This window comes from Monodon monoceros, unplaced genomic scaffold (assembly GCF_005190385.1).
Source record: "Monodon monoceros isolate NGI ecotype Baffin Bay Population unplaced genomic scaffold, NGI_Narwhal_1 Super_Scaffold_5, whole genome shotgun sequence".
NCBI lineage: Eukaryota > Metazoa > Chordata > Mammalia > Artiodactyla > Monodontidae > Monodon > Monodon monoceros.
Genome location: NW_021703782.1, coordinates 26270254 through 26295724, shown reverse-complemented (window position 1 = coordinate 26295724; position 25471 = coordinate 26270254). Strand labels below are relative to the sequence as shown.

The 25471-nt window shown below is 37.5% G+C and overlaps 1 protein-coding gene across 4 annotated transcripts; it reads right to left on the bottom strand.

The window, feature by feature from the left end:
• Positions 1-595: 595 nt before the first annotated feature.
• ZNF510 (zinc finger protein 510) lies at positions 596-25471 on the bottom strand. 4 transcript variants are annotated; one of them, XM_029203955.1, is made up of 6 exons: positions 25389-25471; positions 23400-23671; positions 22522-22580; positions 6615-6741; positions 6242-6337; positions 596-4219 (listed from the first exon to the last, which is right to left on the bottom strand). In XM_029203955.1, exons 2-6 carry the CDS (start codon positions 23467-23469, stop codon positions 2520-2522), a joined length of 2052 nt encoding a protein of 683 aa, XP_029059788.1. In that variant the 5' UTR covers positions 23470-23671; positions 25389-25471; the 3' UTR covers positions 596-2519. The 4 variants fall into 4 exon arrangements, with proteins under 4 accessions (XP_029059788.1, XP_029059789.1, XP_029059790.1 ...); XM_029203956.1 differs by having other exon boundaries at positions 23523-23671; XM_029203957.1 differs by having other exon boundaries at positions 23541-23671.

The window sequence follows — 25471 nt, the reverse complement described above, 5'->3', positions numbered from 1 at the left end:
GTTCTTTTGGGGTCAGACATGTCTCCTAGGAGATAGATTCTTGGACCTGAGAAAATAAAAAACTTTTCCTTGTAACTGTCAGGAAGTTGATTGGGAAGTAAAAATGAGCAGAACTAATGATATGATGAATACATGACCCCAAGAACTAATTATTTTGCCTTCCCATTTGGTTGATCCTGAAAATCTAATTTATCATTGTTATTGTTATGCACAATTTTTTTGATTGGTACTTAGCTATAGCTATGTACCCATACATAGCTATGCAGACATAATTTTGAACTGGGAATACTAGTTTATTGAAAATAAATTTTGTTTTGGCTGAAAGAGATCTGAATACTTCTGAATATTGAGTTTTCTCTTAGCAATTTTAGAAAATATCCAAAAGAGGAGTCTGAGTGGGAGCTTAGAGCAATAATTTCCTTAACTATTTATAATAATAATGAATAATCTCAAAATATAATTTGAAGAATCAAAAGGAAAAAATTTCAGATATCACTTTTATAATTCTATGTTCAACAAGTATTTTTTAGTGCCCAATACGTAGAGGGACTCTTCATAATTTTTTAATGCCCAATACATAGAGGGACATGTTATGAACAAAATAGATAAAAATTCCTGCCTTCATGGAGGCTTCTTTTATTAGCTCGAAGACCCTTAGTAGGCAGGCAGACAGAAAATTGACTCTGCCAGTGTCTCTAGATAAGGCACCCATCTGTTGGAATAAAAGTTAATACTTGGAAAGGAGATGAACCAGGCAGGGAGAATGGAGCGTTTGTGACTACAGCATAGACCATGGTCTCCAGTTGATAATGTATTATCTGGAGAGGCTTCCCCACCAAGGAGACAGCAGATATAGCATGAGTGCCATCAGGGGACTTTGTCACCTGGCCTCCCATTCAGGCCACTTGGGTGAATTGGTTCCATCTTGGAGGGTAGATGGTCCTGAACTTAATAGCAAATCCAATCATAATCCTAAAAGATGATATATGAAAGGGGGTGTAAAGGAGATGATTCTACATATCTTAAGAAAACAGAGGAATTTTATGAAAGAATGACTTTATATTACCAACAATTATAAAGACGGAGTAAACAGTAATCTCTTGATTTTCAGGGAATATAGTACTAACTGGACATTATTTTCTCTTATCGCAGTTGAATCTTCTTCACAATGCTGCTGGCAGCTCTGGAGTAACAATGTAACTGGTCTGTGATGTTTCATTTCCAAAGTCCTAGGAGGTATTCTCCTTTTCTAAACTTGATTCAAATACCCTTCAGTGAAACATTCAGTATCAGGCCAGAAAGACAGGGTATTTTGGCTCATATGAGGTATGTGCCATCCCTGTTCATAAAAGAAGAATCTGTTACTAATATGGTCATGAGTAGTCAGTTATATGCAGTATGTTTACAAATGACAAGTTAGTATATGAAGATATTTAAAATCAGTAGGAAAGGGATGAATTAATCAAATGGCATATGGAGCACTGGCTACTAATCCAGAAGAAAAAAACTACATTCTTGTATCAAATAACATCAAAGGAAACACTGGATATATACACAGACCTTTACTTTGTATCCAGGGTAAGATGGTAAATGTTTTGCCATCAGTATGATATGGATTCAGGTAGCAATCCTGAATCAGGGTAGTGGGGGCTTGATCAGCAACTTGATTCCAGTCAGTTTTATCAGAGAATAGTCTCTTACCATGTGAATCTAGTTGAACAACCCAGACGTTGTGCTCAGCAGCTGTGATTTTCCCCCCACAGTTCACAGTGCCAAACAGGGGTCCTTTCATAAGCCTATAGTTTTACAACAGGCATGTCAGATAGCTAGGTACAGTAAGAACCCAAGAGTCAATGAAAACGCACCAAGTTTCATCAGAGGGAATACTGGCTAGAGTTGAGAACATCTTTGTGTTCTGCCCAGTGACAGGAGCAGCCACATTAGTTTTGTGGTCTGCATAATAGCACTGAGGTTGAACAGTCACAGTGTCCAAGAGGTTTCAACTAGCAAAACCATCAGTGAAACAGGCCCAATTAGAGTACTTATGAGTTGAGGGTCCTACTGAGCCAGCAGCTTTGCTTAAGGCAGCAAAGTGGGGGATACATTTCCTCTCTAAGGGATAGTTGCTACTATTCCATGTATGACTGAGATACTGCTGGGACCAGGGAAGTCAGAACTAGGTGTGGCATACAACATGAGCATTCTCAGTCTACTAGACAGTCACAAAGCCCCAGTTAGATGAAAGGGAGATAGGGAAATTTAGTTTAGCTATGAAATTCTTACTAATGAGATTACCAGCGCATGTGATATGAGTTATCTAACAAGGCATGACTCCATCCAACAGGGTTTCCAGAGCACCCTGAAAGAAATCCTGTGTGAATTCTCTGATACACTCTCGGAGTTGCCTTTTGGGCAAAATTCTTCCTATATTCAGACTTATATGGTTTTTCTCCTTTGTGAATTTTCTGATGTCAAATAGGTTGGTCTCTTAGTCAGAAGAATTTTCCACAGTTATTGTATCAATTTGGTTTTCGCCCTCCCTGAATTCTCTGGTATACACTTAGGGTTGACTTCTTAGGCAATATTCCATATTCATTACATTCATAAGATTTCTCCCCACTGTGAGCTCTCTGATGTATTCTAAGGTTTGATTTCTGACCAAAAGTTTTCCCACATTTATTACACTGAAAGGGTTTCTCCCCTGTATGAATTCTCTGATGATCACTAAGGATTGCCTTCCGGACAAATTTTTTCCCACATTCATTACATTTAAATGGTTTCTCCCCAGTGTGAATTCTCTGATGAACTCTGAGGGTTGATGTCCGGGCGAAAGTTTTCCCACACTCATTACATTTAAATGGTTTCTCTCCTGTGTGTGTTTTCTGATGCTGAATGAGATGGTCTTTTCGCCAGAAGGATTTTTCACATTCTTTACAGTGATAAGTTTTCTCACCACTGTGAATTCTCTGATGTATTCTGAGGTTTGACTTCTGGCCAAAAGTTTTCCCACATTCGTTACACTGAAAGGATTTCTCCCCTGTGTGAATTCTGTGATGATCTTTGAGGGTTGACTTTTGAACAAAAGTTTTCCCACAATCACAACATTCATAGGGTTTCTCTCCTGTGTGAATTCTCTGATGTCCCCTGAGGGTTGACTTCTGGACAAATGTTTTCCCACAGTCATTACATTTATAGGGTTTCTCTGCTGTGTGAATTCTCTGATGTGTACTGAGGTGTGACTTCTGGGAGAAAGTTTTTCCACATTCATTACATTCAAATGGTTTCTCTCCTGTGTGAGTTCTCTGATGTTGAATGAGATGTCCTTTTTGACAGAAGGATTTCCCACATTCATTACATTTATAGGGTTTTACTTCATAGTGAGTTCTCTGGCATACTTTGTGGGCTTTCTGGTAAGACTTCCTATTTTCATGACATTCAAAGTGTTTATCTCCAGTTTGTGTTCTGTCATTACATACCAATGGATTCTCTTCTGTGAGAGTTCTCTGAGGTTGAGTAAGGTATGACTTCCTGCTGAAATTATTCCCACTTGTAACACATTCACAATGTTTCACAGTCATGTTAAATTTATTGTATTCCTTGATAGCTGACTTCTCACAGAAGGATTTCCCACACTGGTTAAGATAAGAGTGTTTCTCCCCTGTCCCAGTTCTTTCGTGGTCAAAGAGAGTTATCTTGTCATAGTTTTTCCTAAACTCTTCATCTTTACAGGATTGTTGTCCTGTATGAGTACTCTTATGTTTAACACAGGCAGCCTCAACATATAAGGCTTTTCCAATCCCATTAAATTCAAAAGCTTGCTTTAATGTTTGACACTTCTGATGTTCAGGAAGATTTTCCTTATAACTGAGGGTTTCCTGATTTTTATTATATTCATAAAATTTCTCTCCAGTATGAGTTCTTTCAAGCTTAATTTTGAAAGGCAAATTTTCACATACATTATAACAATCTGTTTTTTTTGTTGAGTCGGTTCTACTATTAATGATAAACTGAGAAATACTTTGCGAATTCACTCCGCATGAGTCACATTTACAGGACATTTTTGATGAAGAAACAGGAACTATGTGCAGATTAAATGGTTTTCTCAAAACTTCTTCTTCCTCTCTAGGCAACTGTTTATTATTTATAGATGTTACTTGCTGCAGGTGTTTCTCTTTGATATTTTTGTTCCTCTTGATTAGATTTTCATCTCTGTAGTCTTCTAAAACAGAAAAATTGAAAACACTTTGAATCTTACTATTCTTATGGATGGGGCTTATAAACATATAGCCTTTGTTGCATTTCATTTTTTGGTTTCTCAAGATTAATTTGTGGGTTTGTGTGTATGAGAGAGAGACACCCTCCTTTAAAAAATAACATTGACACAGTGAAAATTAGAGAGGAAACTGGTTATAAATACATTATCTGTAGTTGGATTGTGATAAATTGGATTTTCCTACCTGGGTGGAGAAGGGAGAGAAATTAGACTTTTATGGGAATGATTTTAGGGAGCAGGAAAACCAGATAATTAATACAACGTGAGGGGTTATAAACTTAAGTAGAGTAACAAGAAAATTAGGAGATAATAAGCATTGATAGGCTAGGCCCAACAGGAGAATGGTTTGGTTTGAGGAAGTAAATTACAGTAGGGGTCCAACATTATCTAGGCTCTACTGGTAGAATCCTCAAGAGTCTTCATACTTCAATTTGATATCATTCCTTATTTCCATTCAGTCTTTCAAAATCAAATTAAATTGATAGCACCAACCTCCTCATGATTAAATGAAGAGGTTTATAGCTCAGGATAAAATCCATCTTGCAGCTGTGAGTCATAGAAATACAAACAAGTATAAGACTGATAAAAGGAAAATCAATTCTTGTAATTAAATTAGATTCACTGCTCAATTCTGGCTGTGAAACCTTTGACTTATATCATCTAACAAAAGTGCAGATAAGTGAACCTGATCACTTCATTCTAAATTTCCACATTTCAGTTTGATATGAGGGGTGCAATTTTAAATGAGGTATCATGGAAGACCTTACTGCAAAGATCCAAATTCCTTATGCATTCTAGATGCCCATCCTTTCTGGCTTATATGAACTGTGAATACTATTTTACTTTTGGTTCATCTTGTAACTTTCTGTTAAGCATGAAACATAATTTATATTTGCATAAAACTTATATGTGCAATTTAACAGTATAGAGTGAACACTCATCGAATTAGAAACCATGTCAAGAAACAGAACATAAATGGCTCTGCAAAAATCCCTGCCTGGTAACAACTTCCTCATGCTTAAGAGTTCATCACTCTCCTGATATTTACCTCCTTGATTTTCTTTGTAGTTTTACCACCTATATATTAATTCCTAAAAATGTAATTGAGTTTTGCTTGTTTCTGACATTTACATAAATGTAACCATACGTGCATATTTATACTTTTTGTTTAATATTATGTTTGCAATCATTGTATAAGATTTCATATAGCTGTATAATTCTCCCTTAAGAAATACTATTCCTTTATTCTGTTGCTGATGAGCCCAATTTTGGCAAAAATAACCAATATTGCCATAAATATTGTTTTATTCATTCTAGAGAATACAATCATGCCTTTTTATAGGGTATACAGTTGGGAAAATGATTACTTGGTTACAGGTATGTAAAACTTTAACTATTTGATAACATCTTCCTGATTTCATAGTGGTTTTATCAGTTTACATTTTCAGTCAATAAATAAGGGTCTTTAATATTTTACATCTTCCCCATGACTTGCCATTGCCAGATTTGTTAATCTCATTTCATGCTATACATATTACTTACCTCACCTTATACTCTATTTTGCATTCTGTGAAAAGTAATGAGATTGAACACATTTTCAAAGATTTAACAGCTGTTTGAAAGCTCCTATGTATAAAGTCTTTCACCTAAACTGAGTTGCTATGCTTTCCTATTTAGACTTGCAGAAGTTTTTACATTTTCAGGATGCTTATCCTTTCTAGGTTACTTGTATTGTATATCTATTCTGCTACTCTGTGGCCTGTCTCTTCATCCTTTTAATGGTATCATTTATGAACAAAATTCTCAATTTTAATGTAGTCAAGTTTATTAATCATTCTCTTTTGACTGGTGTTTTTTGTGCCTTTGGGACTTATAAGAAAAGTCTTGAAATATGAAGGTGTTCACTGCAAAACTGACCTTCTGGAGTCTAACTACCCCACAGAATTCTATTAGTGCTCAGTAACTCACCTTTATGGCTCTGGTTTGAGAATTCTTCCTCTAAGAACCAAGGCTCTTCTCCTTGCTCCAATTTGAAGATCACCTCTGGTTTGAAAATGCAGTTCCCTGTAAACAGGCAACAACTGAGTACTTAGGCCAGATGATGAGCTTTTTAGTCTCCAGAAGTGGAAAAAGCTTCAGGAACAGCATCCTGAAGGCCCTCAGCTAAATTTATCATTGGCAGTTGGCAACGGCAGTCAAACACTTTCTATTCCTCAGTAGGGCTTGGTCACATAAAAAGCCTAAATGACATTAAAATCTAAAGTATTCATGTGTACTGATGCATAAAAAGAAAATGCCTTCTGTATGAAGTTATGAGGGTAAGTTATGCTTATATGCTCACCCACTGAGACTAGGTTGTTGTAGTTCTCTAGCATCACATCTCTGTAGAGGGTTTTCTGAATAGGACCCATTTGCTGCCACTCCTCCTGGGTGAGTTCGACAGTTACGTCCTTGAATGACACTGATGCCTGCAAGAGTACATTTCTGTTTAATCTGGGTTTAGAATTAGATGACATAGGAAATACGCATGAAAACAGTTCTTATGTTTACCGTAAAGAGCTGAAACAAATGAATATAAAGGATGCCTATTTTGGATCTAATTTTAGCTTATACTTTGGAGGTGCTCAATTAGTAAAAATATTAATAACTTAATTTGTATGTATTTATGAGTTATATACTTGTACTCTCAATAAGTATATTAGTAAAACTTTTGTCTTTTAATTTATTTTTTAGCAAAAAAAATATAAATACACTTCCTACAATTTTCATCCCACTCTACTACCCTGGGCATGCTCCAGTGAAGCGGTCAGCAAATTATGACCTGTGGCCAAATCCAGCTTGCCACTTTTTAAAATAAAAGTTTTATTGGGACACAGCAACCCCCCTACCCCCAATAATTTTGTATTGTCTATGGTTGCTTTTATGCAAAAACAAGCAGAGCCTAGCAGTTTTATCAGAGACTTTATGACTACCAAAACTGAAAATATTTACTACCTGACACATTACAGAAAAAATTTGCCAACCTCTGGACTAATGAATACAATTAAAGGAAAGACTGACAGCATAAAAATAACAAAGAAAACACAATTTACAGAGGCAGATGTATGAAGATTGAAAGGAAAAGGATGCAAAAAGATATATACATAATCACTAACCAAAAGAAAATTGATATGGTTATATTAACATGAAAAGCAATAGACCTGAATGTAAGAAAGTATGAAATATATATATATATATATATACACATACACATATATATAATGATAAAATGATTCTTTTAACAGAAGGTGTAACATAAATTGATATGCTTCCAAATACAGCATATCAACACAGCTTCCAAATACAGTCAATTCTCATTATTCAGATTTCTGTATTTGCAAATTCACCTACTCACTAAAATTTACTTTTAACTTCCAAATCAGTACTTGTGATTTTGCATTCATTTGCAGCCATTCACAGAATGATAAAAAATTTGCCCAATACACGTTTTCCCAGCTGAATCTGAACAAGATAATGCCTTGCCTTCTTGTTTCAGCTGTTGTACAGTAATCATATCCTTTTTGTAGTCCATTTAGCACTTTTTTTCATTTTTGTGCTATTTCTTGGTGGTTTCACATTTTAGAATGGCCCCATTGTGTAGTACAGAAGTGCTATCTAGGGACTTCCCTGGTGGCACAGTGGTTAAGAATCTGCCTGCCAATGCAGGGGACACGGGTTCGAGCCCTGGTCCGGGATGATCCCACATGCCATGGAGCAACTAAGCCCATGCGCCACAACTACTGAGCCTGCGCTCTAGAGCCCGTGAGCCACAACTACTAAGCCCGCGTGCTGCAACTAATGAAGCCCACGTGCCTAGAGCTCATCCTCCGCACAAGAGAAGCCACCCCAAAGAGAAGCCTGTGCACTGCAATGAAGAGCAGCCCCTGCTTGCCGCAACTAGAGAAAGCCCGCTCACAGCAACAAAGACCCAATGCAGCCAAAAATAAATAAAAATAAAATTATAAAATTCCATATTTAAAAAAAAAAAAGAAAAAGAAGTGCTATCTAGTGTCCCTAAGTGCAAAAAAGTTGTGATATGCCTTATGCAGAAAACAAGAATGTTTAATAGGCTGTGTTCAAGCATTAATTACGGTGCTGTTGGCTGTTAGTTCATGTTCATGAATCAACAATATTACTAAATAAGATGTTCTTAAACAGAAACACACATAACCAGGTTACATATTGATTGGCTAACCAAAACGTTGTGACCAGGAGCTTGCAGGAACCTAATCCTGTATTTCCCCTGGGAGCAATGATTCAGTATTTGCTAATTCAGTGTTCATGGCCACTTTACAGAACATAACTACAGAGAACAATGAGTATTACTGTATATTGTATATATATAAACAATAGTTGAGAGAAATTAGATATACAGACACACAATTATAATTAGTGTTTTTAATACAACTCTCTCAGTAACTCACAGGACAAGCAGACTGAAAAACCAATAGAGATTTAGAACAGGGGTCAGAAAATTATGGGCCAAAGACCAAATCTGGCACACTACCTGTTTTTTTGAAAATAAAATTTTATTAGAACACAGCTCATGTTCATTTGTTTGTGTATTATCTATGGCTGCTATAAGACTAAAACTGTAGAGTTTAGTAGTTCCAAGAGAGACCATATCTCCCACAAAGCCTACTATCTGACATTTACCAAAAAAGTTTGCTGACCACTGATACAGAAGACTGAAATGACATAATTACCCAACTTGACTAACTGAAATATAAAGCATAATCTGATCATAACATAAATTATTTTCTGCTACACTTTGCATATTATAAAACAAAAACAGTAAGTCTCACCAAATTAGAAAAAATTACAATCATACAGTGCGGCTTTAGATTTTAGCTCAAAGATGTAGAAAGCTGAAAAGAGCAATACTAACATCTTACAAGAACAAAGCTTGGTGAACTGAAAATTAATGTATTTTTGAACTCATTAGAGAAATGAAATTGCATGGCAAACAATCTGAAATCAGGAGAGATAGGTACCTATAGGGAGAATCAGGACCCATTCATTTGCTTACTGAACCATATGCTAAACTCCATATAAGAAGATAGGAAGCTTAAGCTATAAAAACCACATGTATGCAAATGTGAAGAGTGTGAAGTCCCTACGGAGATGGTATGTGTCACAGACATAGGGTAATTTCTACCTTCTTTGTGAGATTTTCTCAAGGAAGCCAATCTGTCATAGAGAGGATTGGGGGAGAATTCAGAAGAAGCCCCTTTCTGTCCCATGTGGTGATGGCTAGTGTAGAGGCAGAACAGTCAGTGCTTAAATCCACTCAGACTCATGCATATCTCCACTAAAGAATACTTAATCTGTAAGGGGAAAGTCATCAGAACACATAATGTGATTGGTGGGATCTCACTGCAGTAGGAAGAGAGCAGTAGCAGACACTACCAAAAATGCTGCCTAGACCTATCTGTCCTACCTCTTCTAAGTAATAAAATGCTGAGACCCAAGTTCTCAGTACCTAAGACTGAGGTTCAATTAGAAGGTAAACCCCATTCCCAGAGAACTGGCATTATTTGGCCTGTCCGGTGGTTTCCTAGACCACCCCCTTCACTTGATATGACTCAAAGCTGTAAATAACATTTTCCCTGGGGACAAGACATTACTTTTTTAAAAAAATCATGGGATATTGTTTACCATCATGGCTACTTGACTACTACAGGCAGTTTTTAACAGCTAAGGGAAACAACAGTATTACTAAAAAGCTTAAAGGGAAAAGCTGGAGAATGAGATATCCAGAAGGGGCTTTGAAAAGCTCAGGTATATTCCTGATGATCTAAAAGGTGACACACAATCCCTGGGCTGTGTTCACATTCAGGAAAGACCTGAGAAGGTGCTAAACCCTTGCCTCTCACTAACCTTGAGGCTCTATGAAAAAAAAGTGAAGGCTAATGTGGAGTAATAAAATGCTGGGCTAATTGTTGAAGGCATGCCCCAACATACACACAGAGTAACTTAGCAAATATTGGGAGCCTTATTGGTTACAGGTATTTAAGGAAATCATTGTCCAATTACTAGCTGGCTATTTAATTAATAGAGCAGTGACTTCAGTTGGCCACACAGGACAAAGAATACAGATTCTACAGAATTAGTTCAAAAGAGTCACTAGACAAATACATAACAACAGCTGCAGTTGTTGAGATTCTGCTTACACATTACACATATTTTAAATGTCCAGTTTTCAAAAAAAATTTGAGATGTAAACAGATGAGAAACTATTACTCATATATAGGAAAACAAACAGACACATATGAAACAGTGTAAAATCTGTCTCTGAGTAAGTCCAGACATTGGACTTACTACACCAAGACTTTTCATCAGCTGTTTTAAATATGTACCAAGTACTAAAGGAAACCACATCAAAAGAACAAAAAAAAGTATGGAAACAATGCCTCATCAAATAAAGAATATCAACAAAGAGACAGAAAGTATACATATATTGAAAAAGCAAACTCAAATTCTGGAGTAGAAAGTACAATAATTGAAGTGAATAAGTCCCTAGAGGGCTCAAGAGCTGAATAGGCAGAAAAACCAGCCAATTTGAATATAAATCTATTGAGATGACCCAACCTGAGAATATACAGTAAAAATAATGAAGGAAAATGAACAAAAAGTCTCAGTGATTTGTGGGTCACAATCAAACACAGCAACATTCACATACCAGAAGTAGGGGAGAAGAGAGGAAAAAGAGCCGAAAAACAAAGAATAAAACTTGAAAGCAGCAAGAGAGAGGTGACTCATTGCCTCCAAAGGGTCTCAAATAAGATTAATAGCTGATTTCTCATTAGAAACCAGGGAAACCATTAGGCAGTTGTATGACATATTTAAAGTACCAAAGGGAAAGACTGTCAACCAAGACTTGAATATTCGGCAAAACCATCCTGCAAAAACGAAGAAGAAATTATGACACTCCTAGGTAAATAAGGATTGGGAAAATGTCATTAGTATACCTGCTGTATAAGAAATATTAATAAGGGAGTCATTCAGGCTATAATGAGAGTACACTAGACAATAACTCAAAAATCCATATGAAGAAATAAAGAAAACTATGTAGGTAAAAGTAACTACACAGGTAAAAATATAAAAGACACTATAAATGTATTTTTTTGTATTTATTTTTCTCCTGTATGATTTCAAGACCACTACATGAGGCAGTAATTAGAAATTGCTACTAGAATACACACATGTATAAAGTTGTTAATTTAGATGACAATAACAGCATAAAGGAGTGAGGAGGGTGTGAAGCTATAGAAACCAAAGTTTTAGTATACTATTGAAATAAAGTTTGTATTCATCTGAACAATACTGTTATAGTTGTTAATTGTAATCAACAAGGTAACCACTAATAACTGGGAAAAAATGTAGTAAAGGCACAACAAGGTAACTGAAATGGTATACTAGGAAATATTGACTTAACACAAAAGAAAGCAAAAATTGTGAAGTAGAAAAACAAAATGGACATACTCAGAGCAAATGTCTAAATAGAAGACAAATGCTTCTTACATTAAATGTTAATGGTTAAATATTTGAATTAAAAGGCAGAGACTTACAGAATGGATTGAAAAAATATGATCCAATTATATTCTGTCTACAAGTAACACTTCACATTCAAAGACACAACAGTTTGAAAGTAAAAGACTAATACAAGATATATCATGTAAACAGTAACCAAAATAGACCTGGATTGCCTATACTAGGATTAGACAAAACAGACTTTAACTCATTACTGACTGGGGGATTTTTGCAAAAACTAATGCCTGTGGCTGGCGATTTTTATTTCGGCTGGCCAAAAATTAATTCTGTTATTTCACTGACACTTTGCAGGTTATTACATTTAATAGTTACACCTGACACACCTGTAAAGTCTTCTAATTTTTGTGAAATGTTGTCTTCAGTCCACTCTTCTGTAGAAGCAAAGGAGCAAGTTCCAGCACCTTGAGTTTCATTTTCACTTTCCATATCAGAATCAATGATTCTGTTGGTCTAATATTCAAATCATCTGAATCAGAACTATATTCTGAAGAACTATCATCTTCTGAGAGACTAGTATATATGTCGCTTGGACAATCAGAGAAAGTATCTGCATAAAATTCACCAAAAATTTCTTCTTCACTCAAAATTTCATGATGTGTCATTTTTGAAAATTTTACATTTATAATATACACAAGGTTGGAACAAAAAAGCTAACGGAGCAAAATGTGAATGATAATGACAATCATAAGTTGTATAATGAACTCTTGATCAATTTTAAGGTCTAACAACTTCACACAGTGATGTTAATTTTATCACTCTCTACAAACATATTGATCCGTCTCCAGTCAATAACATTTGGGTAACAAAAGACTAAGTATTAATATATCTCTGGTCAATAATGTGTTAAGACAAAAAAAAAAAAGAGAGAGAGAGAGAGAGAGAAAGGACATTTTACAATGGTAAAAGGGTCAGTAGGGCTTCCCTGGTGGCGCAGCGGTTGGGAGTCTGCCTGCTGGGGTAGGGGACTCGGGTTTGTGCCCCGGTCCGGGAGGATCCCACATGCCGCGGAGTGGCTGGGCCCCGGAGCCATGGCCGCTGAGCCTACGCGTCCGGAGCCTGTGCTCCGCAGCGGGAGAGGCCACAGCGGTGAGAGGGCCGCGTACCGCAAAAAAAAAAAAAAAAGGGTCAATAAATCAAGAAAACAAAAGTTATAAACATACATGTACCTAACAACAGAACTTCCATTGGCAAAAACTGACAGAACTGACAAGATAAACATTTCAACAATAATAGTTGGAGATTTTATTGCCCCACTTTCATAATGGATTGAACTACTAGACAAAAGATCAGTATTGGAAGAACACACTTGAACAAAGCTGTGAACTGTAGATCACAGATATCTACAGAAACACTCAGGCCAACACCAGAAGCATACACGTTCTTCAGTAAACATGGAACATTCTCTGGTATAGACCATATGTTAGGCCATGAAACAAGTCTCAATATATTTTAAAGGTTAAAATCATACGAAGTACCTTCTATGACCAAAATATAATGAAACCAGAAATCAGTAAGAAAAGGAAAACTGGAAAATTCAAAAATATGTGGAAATAAAACTACACACTCTTAAAAAATCCAAAAGATCAAAGAATAAATCAAAGGGAATCGAAGGGAAGTTAGAAAATATTTTGAGATAACAAAACAAAAACACAACATACCAAAACTTATGAGATGCAACTAAAACAGTGCTTAGAGGGACATTTACAGCTATAACACCTACATTAAAAAAAGATCTCAAATCAATGACCTAACTGTATATCCTAAGGAACTAGAAAAATAAATGTGAACTAAACCCAAAACTAGCAGAAGGACGGAAATAATGAAGATTAAAGCAGAGAAAAACCAAATAAAGAATAAAAAACAATATAATCAACTGAATGTTGGTTCATGGAAAAGATCAACAGAATTAATGAACCTTTAGGCAGACTAATGAAGAAAAAAGAAGACTCTAATTTACTAAAATTGGTAATGAAAATGGGGCCATTATTACCGACTTTACAGAAATAAAAATGACTATTAGAGAGCACTATAAACAACTGTACACCAACAAACTAGATAACCTAGATGAAAAGGACAAATTCTTAGAAACATACAAACTATGAAAACTGAGTCAAACAGAAATGGAAAATCTGAAGAGTTCCATGTAAGGAGACTGAATTAGTAGTTAAAAACCTCCCAACAAAGAAAAGCTTAGGACCAGTTGGATTCACTGGTGAATTTTACCAAACATTTAAGAAGAATGAACACAAACCCTTCTCTAACTCACTCCAAAATAGAAGAGGGAACACTTCCTAACTCATTCTATGAGTTACTTTTAACCAAAGTCAGACAAAGAAATCACAAGACTAAAGATCAATATTCCTTAGAAATATAGATGCAAATCTCCTCAGCAAAATACAAGCAAACCAAACCTAGCAGTATATTAAAATGATTATACACCATGACCAAGTAGGATTTATCCCAGGAATGTAAGAGTGGCTCACCAAAGGAAAATCAATCAATGTAACAGCACAGTAATAGAATGAAGGAAATAAACCACATGATCATCTCAATTGATGCAGAGAAAGTATTTGACAAAATCCAACACGAATGATAAAAACACTCAACAAACTAGGAATAAAAGAGAACTTCCTCAACACAATAAAAAGCACTTTTGACAAATCCCAGCTAACGTCATACACAATGCTAAAATAAATGACAGGAAGTTTTCCTCCAAAGTTCAGGAATAAGACAAGGATGTCCACTGTAACCAATTCTATCATTGTACTGGAAGTTCTAGCCAGAGCAAATGAGCAAGAAAAAAGATAAAAGTGGAAAGGAAAAAAGTAAAACCACCTCTAGTCAGACTACATAATCTAATATATAAATATATATAACACATAAACACTAAATCTACAAAAAGTTATTGCTAATAAACAAACTCAGCAAATTTTCAGGATTCAAGATCAACACACAAACATTTGTATTTCTAAACACTAGCAATGAGCAATAAAAAAATTAAGAAAACAATTCCATTTAGAATAGAATAAAAAGTAAATACTAAGCATAAATTTAACCAAGAAGGTGCATGATACATGAAAGGGATTGTACTTCAGACCCAGGTGTGAGACATCCCAGGAATGCAAGATTGGTTAAACACTGATAATTCAATCAGTATAATCCGCCCCTTTAACAGAATAAATAAATAAAATTATACTGTTATCTCACCAGGTGCACAAAAAGCATTTGACCAAATTTAATACCTCTGTGTAATAAAAATTCTCAGCAAACTAAAAACAGAGCGAGCTTCCTCATTCTAATGAAGGGCATGTACAAAAACTCTAAAGTTAAAACCACACTCAGTGGTGAAATATTAAGTATTTTCCCCCTCATGTGAGGTAGAAGAAAAAGATTTCTATTATCATCATTTGTATTCAACATGGTACTAGAAGAATAAAAAGAAATTAAAGACATAAAGATTGAAAAGGAAGAAGTAAAATTTTCTTTATTTGCAAAAGACATGATGTGCATTTAAAATCCAAAAGAATCTACCAAAATAAGCTATTAGAATAAGCGAATTTAACAAAATAGCTAGATATAAGATCAATATTTAAAAATCCATTGTATTTTGATAAATCAACAACTAAAAATGAAATTTAAAAATATTTACAGGGCTTCCCTGGTGGCGCAGTGGTTGAGAGTCCGCCTGCTGATGCAGGGAACACGGGTTTGTGCCCTGGTTCGGGAAGATCCCACATGCCGCGGAGCGGCTGGGCCCATGAGCCATGGCCGCTGAGCCTGCACGTCCCGAGCCTGTGTTCCGCAACAGGAGAGGCCACAACAGTGAGAGGCCCGCGTACCGCAAAAAAAAAAAAAAAAAAAAAATTTACAATATCAAAATAGATCAAATACATAGGAGTAAATCTAATGAAATGTCAGACTTCACCCCTACTCTTAAAAAACCCCAGCAGGGGCTTCCCTAGTGGTGCAGTGGTTGAGAGTCCGCCTGCCGATGCAGGGGACACGGGTTCGTGCCCCGGTCTGGGAAGATCCCATGTGCCGCAGAGTGGCTGGGCCCATGAGCCATGGCCGCTGAGCCTGCGCGTCCGGAGCCTGTGCTCCGCAACGGGAGAGGCCACAGCAGTGAGAGGCCCGCGTACCGCAAAACAAAACAAAACAAAACAAAACAAAAAAACAGCAGGATTTTCAGTGGAAACGAAATTTCTATGAAAACACATAGGATCAAAATTAGCCAATAAGTTTTTTAAGAAGTAAAACTTTAAGGCCTACCCGATTTCATGACTTACTGAAATACAACAGTAATTATGACAGTGAAGTACTAGTAAAAAGAGAAATAACTGGATCAAAGGAAGAGAATACAGTCTAGATATAGACCACTTGACTGGTTCACTTGATTAAACAACAGAGGCCCTGCTGCAATTCAGTGGACAGAGGATGGTCTTTTCAACAAATGGTGCTAGGGCAACTGGATATCCATATGGAAATATGAACCTTGACACTTACCTTGTGCCATACACAAAAGTAATTCCAGGTGAATCAAGCTCAAATAATCAAGCATCCACTAACAACACAGGAGAATATCTTCATGATCTCAGAGTAGGGAAAGATCTTTCAAACACGACACACAAAGAACTACCATTAAAGAAACACTGATACTGAACTTTATGAAATTTCATAACTTAGTTCATCAAAAGACACTAGAAATAGTCAAGTCACAGAATGCAAAAACATTAGCAATACGTACATCTGGCAAATGACCTGTATTGATAATATAGACATAACTCCTACTAATCAATAAAAGCAAATAATTCAATTAAAATAGAGAACTGAACAGTTACTTTACATAAAAGATATCTACATGGCCAAAACACAAATAATGGTGCTCAATGCTAGTATTTATCACAGAAAGCAAATTATAAATTTCAATGAGAGACCACTACACACGGCTAGAATCAAAAAGGCTAACAATAGTGAGAATTTGGTACAGACAGAAGTATAAATTGGTTCAACCACTTTAGAAAGTTACGTGTATAACCAAGAAATGAAGAATGAAGATATGCCAAGAGACGCAAAGGAATGTTCACAGAAGCTTTATTCATAATACTCCCAAACTGGAAAAAACACAAATGAAAAACCAACAAGAGAATGAGCATACCATCATACATTCATATAATGGAATGCTGCTCAGCAATAAAAAGTATTAAAATACACAGCAACATTGATGATCTAAAAATATGTACAGAGAAAAAAGCCAGACCGCCCCTTCCCCTGAAAAAGTGCAGGCGTTGGTATGGTTCCATTTATATGGTGTTGAAAATGAATTTATACTTTTTTTCCTGATAAGTGAGGTTAGATTAGTGGTTACCTCTGCAGAAGGGGGCAGTTATTATTAACTGAAAATTGGAAGGAAGGAAAGAAACTTCAGGGATGATGGAAATGTTTTCTCTCTTAATCTGGGTGGTAAATTATATGTATATACATATGTAAAAATCCACTCAGTTCACAATTAGAGTGTACTTTACTAGTATTAAAACTGTACCTCAGTTAAATAAATAAGTAAAAAATTTTTAAAGATTAAAAAAAATTTTATAGTTGATAATTAGGGAAGGTTTATTACATTATCCCTTTGTATCTTTCTATATTTTAACAATTTCTCAAAATGCCACTAGTAAAAATGAAAGAACTTGGTCAACTCTGGACAAAAAGTGTCCAAAGACAAATAGTGAAATAGGGAAAAATATCTGTCACATATGTCAGAATAAAAGGATAAATTCTTTAATAATTAAAAAATTCTTTAATAATTAAGAAGCCTTTAAAATTAGCAAAAAAGAAGACTGATTCACAAAAAGGAAATATAAATGACTTTAAAAATATATGAAATTATGCAAAATCTCAGCTCTCATACACTTCTACAACAGGGATCACCATTCTGCCCTCCTATCAGAAAAACTCTGGAGTCACCTGGACTCTTACTTTACCCCTTTCATGTCTTTCCCATTCTGCTAGTACTTCCACATTAAAAACAAAATTGCTTTTATTACATGAATTTCTTCCCCATATCATATGCTAGAACTCATGACGACATCAAACCCTTAAGGATGGCATCGAAGGACTTCTAGTGTTAGGGGCTTTAGTCCAACTCAAAATTCATACATTGAAGTCCTAACCCCCAGCACCTCACAATGTAACTGTATTTGAAGATAGGCTTTTATTTTATATATAATGAGGTCATTAGGGTAGGCCCTAATCCAATTTGATTAGTGTCCTTATAAGAGGAGGAAATTTGGACACAGATATGTACAGAGGGAAGATTATGTGAAAACAGCTATCTATAAGCCAAGGAAAGAGGCCTGGAACTGATTCTTCCCTCACAGCTCTCAGAAGGAACCAAGCCTGTCTTTACCCTGATCTCAGACTTTCAGCCTTGAGACCGTGAGAAAATAAATTTCTGTTGTTTAAACCATCCAGTCTGTGGTACTTTATCATGGCAGCCATAACAAACTAATACACCTAGTCTGGTCCCAAGATTTCTCCATCTCTCTTAGTGTTCCCTGAGAGGAAGTCCAAAGTGTAATAGGCAAAGATTCTTACTGGACCTTGTATCCCTTGTTTAGTCCACTTGATGTTATTCTTTCAAGATGCAGTAACCTGCCCATACTCTGCAACAAAATTCCACCCATTCTTCAGGACTGACACAATTCTTTTCAACTTCCACCTTTGATCAACTGAGCCTATACCACCAGTCTGTCCTTTCTTTGACAAACTTCAAATCCTGATACTCACTGAATTCAAATGATCAATCAATCAACTAATTCCTTTAATCCTGACTTTGTTTCCCATGTATGAGGAAGAAATCGTCACATTATTCCCAGTATCTCCTGTGTATTACCTCCTTCAAGGGGACTGTATTTGTCCACAAGAAGTTTAGTCCTTCTTATAAGCATGAAAAGAATCCAGAGGCGATATGATCTTAAAGGTTAAGAGGCTAAATGACAACATATTAGAGGAAGCACAATATAGAGGGAAAGTCAGAAAAACTTCCTTTTGGAAAGGCTTTCATTCAGAAGAACAGGCCTATTTGTCACAAGCAGAACAAGTGTGCACAGGTTTGTAAAAGAGAAGATAATAACGGAATGGGCTCTATCTTGTAAGAAATGAAGTGGTGGTCTGAGAAGAATATAAATCCATATTCTCTTGGTGGCCCAGTTCCATATACATAGGGGATGATCTTTTATTTGGAACAGAGTTTAATGAGCAATCTCAACTAGGAAAGCTGAAAGCCTATGAAGATGAACCCATGGTGGTTCCAGATCTTGGAGCTAATGGTCTAACCAGACAGACAAACACATATCAGGTAATTTCCACTAATGTATGAAGTGCAGATAGGTGAAAGACAGAGGGCTATGAAGATTCAGAAGAGGACTGGAAATTAGCCCAGAGGGAGACAAAGGAGAAAAAAAGAGCATTGTTTCCTGGATGAGGCAACCAAAGCTGACTCATGACAGGTCAAAAGCAAAGAGCCAGACCGCCCATCCATTAAAATGGCTACTATGAGGAAAACAGAAAATAGCAAGTGTTGACAAGGATCTGGAGAAACTGAAATCCTTGTGCCCTATTGGTGAAAATGTAAAATGGTGCAGCCACTGTTGAAAACAGTATGGCAGTTCCTTGAAAAATTAAACATAGAATTGTCACATGATCCAGCAATATATCCACAAGAATTAAAGGCAGAGTCTTGAAGAGATATTTGTACACCTATGTTCATAGTAGCATTATTCACAATAGCCAAAAGGTGGAAGCAACCTAAGTGTCCATCACAGGATGAATGGATAAACAAAATGTGGTATATTCATACAATGCAGTATTATTCAGCCTTAAAAAGGAAGGAAATTCTGATACATGGTTCAACATGGATGAACTTTGAGGACTTTATACTAAGTGAAATAAGACAGTCACAAAAAGACAAAAACTATATGATTCCACCTATTTGAGCAGTGAAATTCATAGAAACAGAATGGTGGTTGCCATGAGCCGAAGGGAGGGAGGAGTGGGGAGATGCTGTTTAATGGATATAGAGCTTTAGTTTTGCAAGATGAAAAGAGTTCTGGAGACTGGTTTCACAACAATATAAATGTACTTAACACTACTGAACTGTACACTTAAAAAATGGCTAAGATGGTAAATTTTATGCTGTCTATATTTTACAATTAAAAATAAAATGAAAAAGAAAGTAAAGAGCCAGGTGACTCAGTTGCACTGGCTGCCATAATGAAATACCACAGACTGGATGCCTTAAACAACAGTAATTTATTTCCTCACAGTTCTAGAGGCTGGAAGCCCAAGATTAGGGTATCAGCATGGCTGGGTTCTGGTGAAGTTCTCTTCCTGGCTTACAGGTGTCACCTTCTCAAGGTGTCCTCATATGGCCTTTCCTCAGTGCCTGTGTGTGAAGTCTCTCTCTTTTCCTCTTCCTATAAGGCCACCAATCCTATTGAATTAGGATTCCCACACATAACAACTTCATTTAACCTTCATTACCTCCTAAAAACCCTATCTCCAAATACCATCACATTGGGGGTTAGGGCTTCAACATAGGAATTTCGGGGGGACCCAAATCAGTCCACAACACCAGGTGAATGAAATGAAGACTTGGTCAATCCAGAGAAGACAATGAGAATGGGATATGAGGCAAGAGTCAGGAACAGTAGGATGTGTTTAAGAAACTAAATGAGGTTTGGTTTTGCTTTAAAGTTATATACTGAATTTTTTAATGTCATATTTCCCACTAGATTGTAAATACTATTAAGAAAGAAAAGTATCTGTATTATTTAAGTTGTAACTAGAGCACGCGTCACCTCCTTGCAACATCTTGGCTACTCAATAAATAGCTGTCAAGAAAGTCAGAGCAGCAATAAAGTAAAAAGACAAAATGAAATCTGTAATTCTCCAAAGCCTGAATGTTATTCTGAGAAATTGTGAATTTTATTGTTTAGGGATGAGAGGCCACTGAGGTGATATACAAATGCATGATACATTACCTCATTAGCATTTAGATGAACTACCCATGTGGAAGCTGTGCCTGAGTAGGTGAAGAAAGAGGTGGGACAGATCAGTAAAGAAGTTATTCCACCAGTTCAGTTGAGAGGAGGAATAAAGTAGAGGAATATGTTTAAAATACATTAAATTGGACCGTATAAAATTGCTGTTATCTCTGATCTACACAAATAGCGAAAGTACCCAGACGTGATATTGGCCAGATGTGGCAGGAGTTAAGAGAGTTAGAGAGAGAGCAACAGGAGTCAAGCATGCATTCCATTTTTTGTGGCTTGGGTGCCTGGCTGAATGGGGTGATACCATCTATAGGGAAAGATGAGGAGGATTAGTTTGGGAAGGGCTGTGAATGTTGACTTTTACTTTGAATCAGTTGAGCTGTAGATACTTTTAGATACCTACAGAGAAATGTTGAGTCAACTATGTCCTGTACGGTAGCCACATATGACTATTTTAAACTTAAAAATTCAGTCCCTCAGCCACTCTAGCCACATTTCAACTGCTCAAGAGGCACATATGGCTACCGGTCACCATTTTGGAAATGCAGATATAGACCATTTCCATCATCACAAAAAGTGCCGTTGGTCAGGGTGGGCTGCAGAGCCTCATTTGGGAGACCAGCAAATACATCATTGTTAAAACCAGAAATGGGATGAAATGAGTCAAGAAGAATAGTTAGAAGAATAGTGAGAAGGAATAGAAGCTTGTGGAGGAGACATGTGAAAGGGCAGGAGAAGGAAGATGACTCCATGAAAGAAACAAGAGGCAGGACAGTGGCAGAGGAGGGTGTCACACATACTAATGCAGGAGACCTTCCAGAGACACAGAGAGGGGGGAGTCAGGCACTGAGACAGGTCTAGTGAGGTAAGGACTACACAAGACCCATTAGATTTGACTGTAATTAGGTCACTGGTGAGTGCAGGTCACAGGCATATGAAGAGAGACACGAAGGCTTCATGCAGTGGAATGAAGTATGAATGGAAAGTGTGGTAACATTTGCCAAAGAACAGTACTTTAAACTCTCTGCTAAACAACTTGTTTATGACAGGTACTTGAGAGGAATATTTATGGAGAGCTATTTTTATGGACATGAACGTACAGCCATTCATACTGACCTCTAGTTAGTCTAAGAATTATCCCTGGATCCAACAGGATAACTAAACTTCTGTTTTACTTATCCAAACACCTGCTTTGGCAATATGCCCTTTATTTTCAGTGGCATTCTTTTCAGGGTTGTCATTGGAAAGATCTGCACTATCACCTACGTGAAGACCAACAAAGACATTTCTCCTGACTTTGACGACTTTAAATTCCATGAGGAATGTCTGGTTTAAGCTTCTCATCAACATAATTCTTCAAACAAATATTGTCTAACTCTCTGCCACGGCTATCAGAAAGGTCAGAAGAAATTTGCAGCTGCACTTTGGAAAATCTGTAATATCAGAGGACCCTTACCTATCCACATGACAACTCTGCTGTGCTATTCATCTGCTTTTCTATTATCTTCCTTGAATAATTCTGATCCGTTTCTATATCTACTTTGCCATGTTAATTAACCATCTATACAATCCATTATAAAAAAAAGGTGTTAATGAACAACTCACCTGAGATATGTTCATTTTCTGCTGCTCCTGAGAGAATGCAGAGAACTGTGAAGAATAAGCTGGGGGTAAAGAAAAGAGGGATGGAGTCAGGAAAGGTCTGGTGAGCTTCTGTATTCACTAGCCTAATCTCATCACACCAGTTGGGAAAAAAGTCTCTCTATGGAAAAATGTTCTGTTGATCCTTGAGGAGCAGGAAGCACCACATAGAGACAGCACTCCCTGAATATGTACATCTCTGATATGATCATATGGATATAACCCTGCTGTTTTTCACTGGGTGATGTAAATTATTTTCCTATTGATTTAAAAAAATGTATGTCCTCCCTGACTAATTCACAAAAAACTAAAACAGAGGATTAATATTAATATCCTATTATTTACACCTTGAGTTAGAAAATCAACAGAAGACTCTGAACAAAAAGATAATGACAAAATATTTTTAAATCTTTTTGTTCTGATTTGTTGCAATTTCTCAAAAAGACTTTTGATAAGACACTTTTAGTGACTTACCTGTGACAGAATGAACAGTGCTGTGTTTTGAACAGCACTGTGCTTTGCTCCTAGCTCTGTCCTGGGTGACCAGGGGACATACATCTCAAGTTCAGTATTTTGTTTTAAGGTTTTAAGAGTCAAAAGTAGAAATCTTTTCCTATATTATCATTTTGTGATTCTATATGTTCAGCATAAAGGAAGCCACAGCCTGCTTCTAGATGCCATGTGTAATGAACATGGCGTGACAGTGGCTCAGAATCTGAAAGAATGAGAGAATGAAGAAAGTGGGGGGTTATTTAAGGACTGAAGACAGAATTTCCTTGACTCTGGCTGTGGCTTTACGTGTGCAGTACATCAGTCACCCATCCCTTTCCACCCCTGCTCACCACCTTCTGCAAGCTGATCCACAGTTTCCACAGTCACACAGTCTGTGACAGATTCTGGATGTGGTGACATCACCAAGTCTGGCTCTGTCTAGGCAAGGTGATTAAGATCTAGTTCTTAATCACCTTGGAGCAAATCATAACCTGCTCCTTTCTGGGTTCTTCTGCATCTGTTCCGAAGCTCTGATGAGGGTGGCTCCTCTGAGATGGGACTCTTGTCCCTGCCTTTCTGCCACAAAAGAGCTGCTTTGTTCCAGAGATGCTGAGACTTAGGCCTAGGAAACAAATGCATTTTAGTTGAAACTTTCATATAGAGCAGTGTTTCTCAACTTCAGCACTAATGATATTGTGGGCTGGATAACTCTTTGTCATGGGGGTGAGGGGTGCTGTCCTGTGCATTGTAGGATGTCAAGCAGCATTTCTGGCTTCTACCCACCAGGTGCCAGTAGCACTTCTCCCAGTTGTGACAACCAAAAATGTCTCTGGACATTTCCAAAGGTCCTCTGGGGAGCAAAATCACCCTGGTTGGGAACCACCGGTGCAGGGCCTTAAACTTGCTTCTCCTGGAATTCATTAGAACTCTTTTATCCATTATGGTAGCCACTAGCCACATCCCACTATCAAGCACTTGAAATGTGGCTCCTGCCACATGTTGAAGTAACATTTTTGATATACTGAGACAGACACAATATGTTCTTACAATTAATTTCACTTGTTTCTTTTTAGTTTTTAGCGTGGCTACTAGAACATTTAAAATTACATACGTGGCACACCTTCTCTTTCTATTGGACAGCACTGCACTAGAACATCAGACTGTGCTTTCTGGGGACAGAAACAGCCTGGACAGTGCAGAAGTTTCCAGGGGCCTTAGTCTTAACCCAGAGGCTCTGGAAACATTCCACAAATCCTAGAGTAAACACACCTGTCACAGAGTGAGATTCAGTTCACACTGACTTTACAATCACAGTCCTGGGGATTTGGGGACAAGTCACTCTGCTAGTGCTGTGATAGCTGCAACACTGGGTTTTGGGTAGGCAGGATATTAGGAATAGCTTTAATTTGGGAGGAAAGTATACCTTTTTTTACATCCTAGCTTCCTCACCTTTGTGACCTTGGGTCTGTTATTTCACTTCTCTGAGACCATTTTCTTCTTTTTTTTAATGATGGAATTATACCTTTATTATAAATAGGGTGGCTGTGAGGATTAAAATCTAAATGAAAAGAACAAAGTGTCTGGGCTTCCCTGGTGGCGCAGTGGTTGAGAGTCCGCCTGCCGATGCAGGGGACACGGGTTCGTGCCCCGGTCCAGGAGGATCCCACATGCCGCGGAGCGGCTGGGCCCGTGAGCCATGGCCGCTGAGCCTGCGTGTCCGGAGCCTGTGGTCCGCAACGGGAGAGGCCACAACAGTGAGAGACCCGCGTATCACAAAAAAAAAAAAAAAAAAAAAGAACAAAGTGTCTTCTAACTATGATGCGAGCCAACATTATATGTTGGCTTATTAACTACTACTTATTAGTGCTTATTGCCTAGCACTTGGCTGAATGCTTTACCGGTGAAGACTTATCTCTCTGAACAACGCCACGAAACAGTTATTAATAACCTTATTTTTAGGTGAGAAACCTGACTTATGCCCAAGTAACAGAGAAGGAATTTACTCGATCTGTTTGGCTCCTAAGCTCGGGAGCTCAACTCAGCCCCACCGCCCGCGCGCGCTTCGTGGCAGGTTCACGGTCAATATTATAAACGTGCATTGCCCTTCCACTGCTGGCAAGGGACTTTCCCAGGTCCGGCTGCGGTCAGCTCCCACACCCGTGCCGCACCTAGCATTTCTGCCCAGCACTCAGCGCCACCTACGGCCCCGGAGCCCGCCCTCATTCACCTATCCCAGGTTTACCCAATGGCCGGGCACGGAGACAAGCCGTGGGAGTCCCACGTTGGGGCAGGAGGGGTTTCCGGGACTTGCCGTTCCTTGACCCGGGACACAAGCCTACCTTTCCAAGCTGGATGTCCGGACCTAAAACGTCCTCACCTCAGGCGCAAAGCCTCCGCGCCGACCAGTCGGGAAAGGGCGGAA

What these genes read in the sequence shown, in the direction of transcription:
- ZNF510 (XM_029203955.1), bottom strand. Translation starts at nt 23,469, where the DNA reads ATGTCACCACATCCAGAATCTGTCACAGACTGTGTGACTGTGGAAACT. An exon ending in AGAAAATGAACATATCTCAG is followed by an intron (nt 6,742 to 22,521) that starts GTGAGTTGTTCA and finishes GTACTCTTGCAG; the next exon opens with GCATCAGTGTCATTCAAGGA. An exon ending in CTCAAACCAGAGCCATAAAG is followed by an intron (nt 4,220 to 6,241) that starts GTGAGTTACTGA and finishes TTTCTGTTTTAG; the next exon opens with AAGACTACAGAGATGAAAAT.